At 38.7% G+C, this 4,906-nt stretch overlaps 1 protein-coding gene across 1 annotated transcript in view; it reads right to left on the bottom strand.

Moving 5' to 3' along the window:
- The window catches only part of AK5 (adenylate kinase 5), a 177,903-nt gene that overhangs the window by 77,770 nt on the left and 95,227 nt on the right, over positions 1–4,906 (bottom strand). The window contains exon 7 of the mRNA XM_019528327.1: positions 4,459–4,549. Within this exon, the coding sequence (XP_019383872.1) occupies positions 4,459–4,549 (91 nt within the window). The remainder of the gene's footprint in view (positions 1–4,458; positions 4,550–4,906) is intronic.

Genomic DNA, 4,906 nt, shown 5'->3' with positions numbered 1-4,906 from the left:
TTGCATTTTTCAGTGTTAAACACCATCAGGTTTTTTCCCGCCCATTTCCTGAGCCTGTCAAGATCTGTCTGGATTGCCCTCTTGTCCTCAGGTGTGGATGCTTTACCCCAGAGTTTGGTGTCATCAGTGAACTTGGCCGGTCTGCTTCTGACACCAATGTCTACATCATTAATGAAGATGTTAAAAAGTATAGGCCCTAGGACAGAGGCTTGAGGGACCCCACTGGTCACAGGGCACCATGACAATTGACTTCCATCAACCATCACACTCTGGGTCCTGCCGCGGAGCCAGTTCCCCAGCCAGCGGATCGTGGTGAGGTCGAGGCCACAGTTAGCCAGTTTTGCCAAGAGGTGATCATGGGATATCAGATCAAAGGCTTTTTTAAAGTTGAGATATATGACATCAATCTCTTCCCCCTTGTCCAGGTGATAGGTCACTTGGTCGTAAAAAGGAAATGAGATTGGTCAAGCAAGACCTACTCGCAACAAACCCGTGCTGGCTATCCCTCAGGATGCTGCCATCAGCTAGTCTGTTAAGGATGGCCTCCTTGATAATCTTTTCCAAGACCTTCCCCAGGATAGAGGTCAGGCTGATGGGCCTGTAGTTTGCCAGATCCACTTTCCACCCTTTCTTGAAGATAGGCACCACGTTGGCCTTCTTCCAATCTTTGGGCACTACACCAGAGCACCAGGAGTTCTCAAAGAGCTGTGCCAGGGGCTGAGCTATGATGCTTGCCAACTCCTATGATGCTTGCCAGCTCCTTGCATTTACATTGATGCAAATTGGTTAAGCAGGCTCTTTGAACTGTTTGTGTTTGTATTTTTTTAACCTGTAGGCAGACCTGTTAAACTTAACACAACAAACCATCCTTATATATTTTTACATAGAACTTGCTGTAAAAAATTGTCTAAAAACCTTTTAATAAATCTTAAATATTAACATTTTCAGCTGGAGTAACACTTGGGAAACAATCTTCAAGAGGAACATACTGTAATAAAAATCAATTCATTAAAGGACTGATTTGGCCCTAGAACGTTAGCAGTTTCATTTTTGCTCTCAGTAAGATGCTTCTAATACACACCTTACTGCAATCTTCTACAGTGGAATTTCATGACAGGTTGTTGTCCTTGGCAACAGCCTTAATATATCATGAAAGGCAACAGTGAAGAAGAATATCATTATAACCCACAAAAAACACACAGCAGTTTCTTTTTTTTTTCTTCTCTAAATATTTGTTGCGTAGTTGGTTGCAAATGCATCTTATAAGAAGAACACAAGGTCTGGCTTGTCAATTATGATGACAAAAACTAAGTGTGCTTAGACATTTCATCTCCATTGTTGGTAACAGGATTAAAAGACCAACTGAACTGGGGCTAAATATTTTTTCTTTAGAAATGTTTCTGAAACAAGCAAAGAGCATTTAATTTGACTGTTATCTTATGGATGCATCAACACGTGCAATTAATTCAACTGAATAAACTCTGGCACAGTTTATGACAGAGTTTATTGCTTCCAGTGCTGCATTTACACATGCACTTAGGACCACAGCACATTGAGCTGGGTTGGAGCAGCCCTGGCTGGCAGGGGACCAGCGTGGGTCAGCCTCCCAGCATGGGGCTGTTCTGACCTAGCTGAACCTACTGTGGAGGGGCTGGCTGGGGCACGGGGGTGCTCCAATGCAGGGCTAGCTGGCAGGAAGCCCCTGCACTGAAGCAGCCTCATGTCCTAGCCAGCCCCTCCAGCATCTACACATGCATTGCTGCAGAGTATTTACAAATACTATCCTGCTGCAGACTTAAGTAGTTCAGTCCTGCATATGTAGACATGAGACATTTACTGTGGAGCTAATTAGTCAACTGCAGTAAATATCTCATGTAGAAGCACCATGTTAATCCTAATGGACACAAAGTTATTTTTACCTTGGTAAATAGATTACCACATTTTAAATGCCTATTCAGAAGGAGAATGAAGCCATATTACAAAGTCCCTGTGCTATGGAACAAGAAAGGCTAAAGGCAAAAATCCTTCTCAGCATATATCACAGTACTCAACTATTGATGGGTACTTGGAGGAGCAGCGATGCTATCTGCTGCCTCCCTCATATATGAAGTTTTGGCAATCTGAATCTATGGTGCCTGTAAAGACACTGAATAAAGATTACTCTGTTGGTGACAATCTCACCTTGTGCTTTCTGGGATCTCCCACAAAGACCTGACATCCAGGACAGGCTGATAACCATTGTGTGAGTTCTCTAAAACTTTACTGTGTCAGACTGAAATAAGTAGTTCCCAACACATTAGGCTCTTGTCTCCCCATGTGTAAACAGCCTTGGAATGTGATTTTTGTTGCATAAACTTATTGCTCCATAAATAAAACTGAAATAGGGGCTTGTTCAGAAACACACTTTGGGCAAAAACGTTCGGTGGAAAAAGATTTTGAGTTTTCTGATAACTGTATTTTATTTTGGGGATAATTTTTTTTAAAAGTACACGCAGGCTTGTAAGTGCTAGGAGATCACATTCATGATCATTGTTGATTTTGTACAAATTATTTAGCTTTTAAATGTTGACTTGTCAGAATTTGATCTTATGTACTATTTATTTTTTTCCCATGTTTATTTTCTGAATTCTTGGGTCACAGGTAGGTATAATTTAACTCCATGTGTTAGCTTTTTTGAATCATTATGCAGTAGATGGTTTGGAGCTAATGTCTTCACTTCGTGTGTAAGGCTAAGCATAAAGGAATGGGAATCAGATCAGTGAATGGAGAAAGCTTTGTAAGTTGTCTCTGTAAGCTTATTATTAGAAGCTTTTTTTTTTTGGTAAGAATATTTTCAGCATTCTTTTCTCTACCAAATAAGCTTTATCTTCTTTTTGAACCGAGGACCCCTGTGGTTGATTTTTGTGCCTAGCTACCTTGTACTGTACTTATGTGACTATCTGTATGTTGTGCTGATCTTTGATTTTTATGCCACAGCTGCTGTAGTGGTTGCTAACTCTAACAGACAGACTTGCTAGCAATTTCTTTTTATAGGTTAAATTATTCTCTCAGCTGGAGAATTTACATTTCTGTCTGTGTGTAAGACAGAAATGAATCCCCATCATTGTTGAAAGGAGCTAATAGATTTGTTACTCCTACCAGATTTCTTTCTGCTTCATCAATGCCTTTTTTCTTGACAACTCCCAGAAGATCATTTTTTTATTACAAGTAAAGCTATCTTATATACTTAATTTATGGCAGGCATGTTTTTCCTTCAACAAAGGATGGTTCAATTATGTCGTTTACTCTACATTTAGTTTGTTTTTAATAAGGTTGGCAATTTATACAAGGAATTATCCCATGCTGGCATTTTTGTGCAATTTTGCAAGACAGTGGAAAGTAATCTTACAACCTATCTGATTTATCTGGAGGCAGCTAGGGATTCTAGTGTGTAACAATGAAATTATTGAGGGGCACTTTTCTCATTAGGTGCTTTGCCTGCTTTGTTTTTGAGCTATGAAAACAATGTTTTTGGTAGTCCTTGCCCCTTTCTCCCTCTTTCTTTGAAACCATTCAAATGGGAGCAAATAAGACTTCTCTTAAAAAAAAACAACCCCTGCTGTACAATATCACCTATTACAGTTTATAGATTTTGAACCAATGACACTAAGTGGTCATAAGTACTAAAAGTTTAATTCGTTGGTTAGGACTAGGGGACTCGTTCTACAAAATACTGACCACTTGGACCTGAAATCACAGTTCTAACAGTTGCAAAAAATCATGGATCCAGGCCCTTAAATCTCCATTTCTTTTTGTATATAAATAAAATGTTAGCTTAGTACACTCCTTACTTTGTTCCTCTCATAATTATGTAGCCATCCTGATAGGATGGGACAATGGAAGCACAACAAAATGTTAATGTACATGTTCTTGTTGTGCTCTGGAAAGAACCCCTTTCTGTCCTTTCATGGTCCTTAATAAACGAGACATAAACCTGAAGAGACTTGAAGACTACCAAAGACTACCTACCAAAAAACAGAATCAGTTTTTTGGGGGCATTATATCCAAGAACTGATCATCAGAGCTTGCATTCAAAGCTGCTTATGCAAAAAGTGATTCGCAGAACGGATGAGAAATAGTAAGAACTCTTTGTTTTGCAAGGGGCAGACATATTGTGCTGAAAGGTTTTACTGCCACTTTCAATAAGAAATTTGCTGGCGCTAAATTCCTCTTTCTGGTACATTTTTATTCAATTTTTTATTCCAAACTATATTCTGACTGTGTCAGAATGTGGGGAAAATGAGACTGGTGTAGGCTTTCAGGAAGCTTTCAAATGCCAACAGAATTGTAGCTGTTTGTGTACATTGATCAAGAGTTTGCTGTTGTATGTTTATCCATATTTGAGGGGTATGAAAAACAGACATCTCTACTACATTTTGTTGGAAGTAAGTAGTTCTTTATACTTGTACAGTAACTTACCTGCCATGGCCTCTTTGTGAGTAAATATCTTATTGTCGACGGCCAAACTTATGTCATAGAACACTTCCTCTTCATCTCTATCTGCATCAAACTATTGGGAAAAACAAACAAAGTCAGGTACTTCTGGACGGGGTGAATAAATTAGATGAATGTTGTTGCATAATATGGAGTCTGATTATGGGCCCATTAAATCATAGGGAATAATTCAATTCACTTCTAAGTATTTTGCATCCAGCTTTAATTATGATTTATTCCAAGTCTGATTGCAAACAAACCTCATTTTTGTGAACCATGTTTTCATAAGCCACAGCTAAACAAAAATGCAATAAAAACACAATAAAAACTGAGTTGTTTTAAAATGCTGACATTTTGAAGCAAAAAAAATAGTACCAAATAATAATACTACCTTAGTTGCTTTGGATAGCAGAAAAAAGTGAAAATGTAAGGT

This window comes from Gavialis gangeticus, unplaced genomic scaffold (assembly GCF_001723915.1).
Source record: "Gavialis gangeticus isolate Ggan-Ray unplaced genomic scaffold, GavGan_comp1, whole genome shotgun sequence".
NCBI classification, from domain to species: Eukaryota; Metazoa; Chordata; order Crocodylia; family Gavialidae; genus Gavialis; species Gavialis gangeticus.
This window is presented reverse-complemented; position numbering and strand designations above follow the sequence as displayed.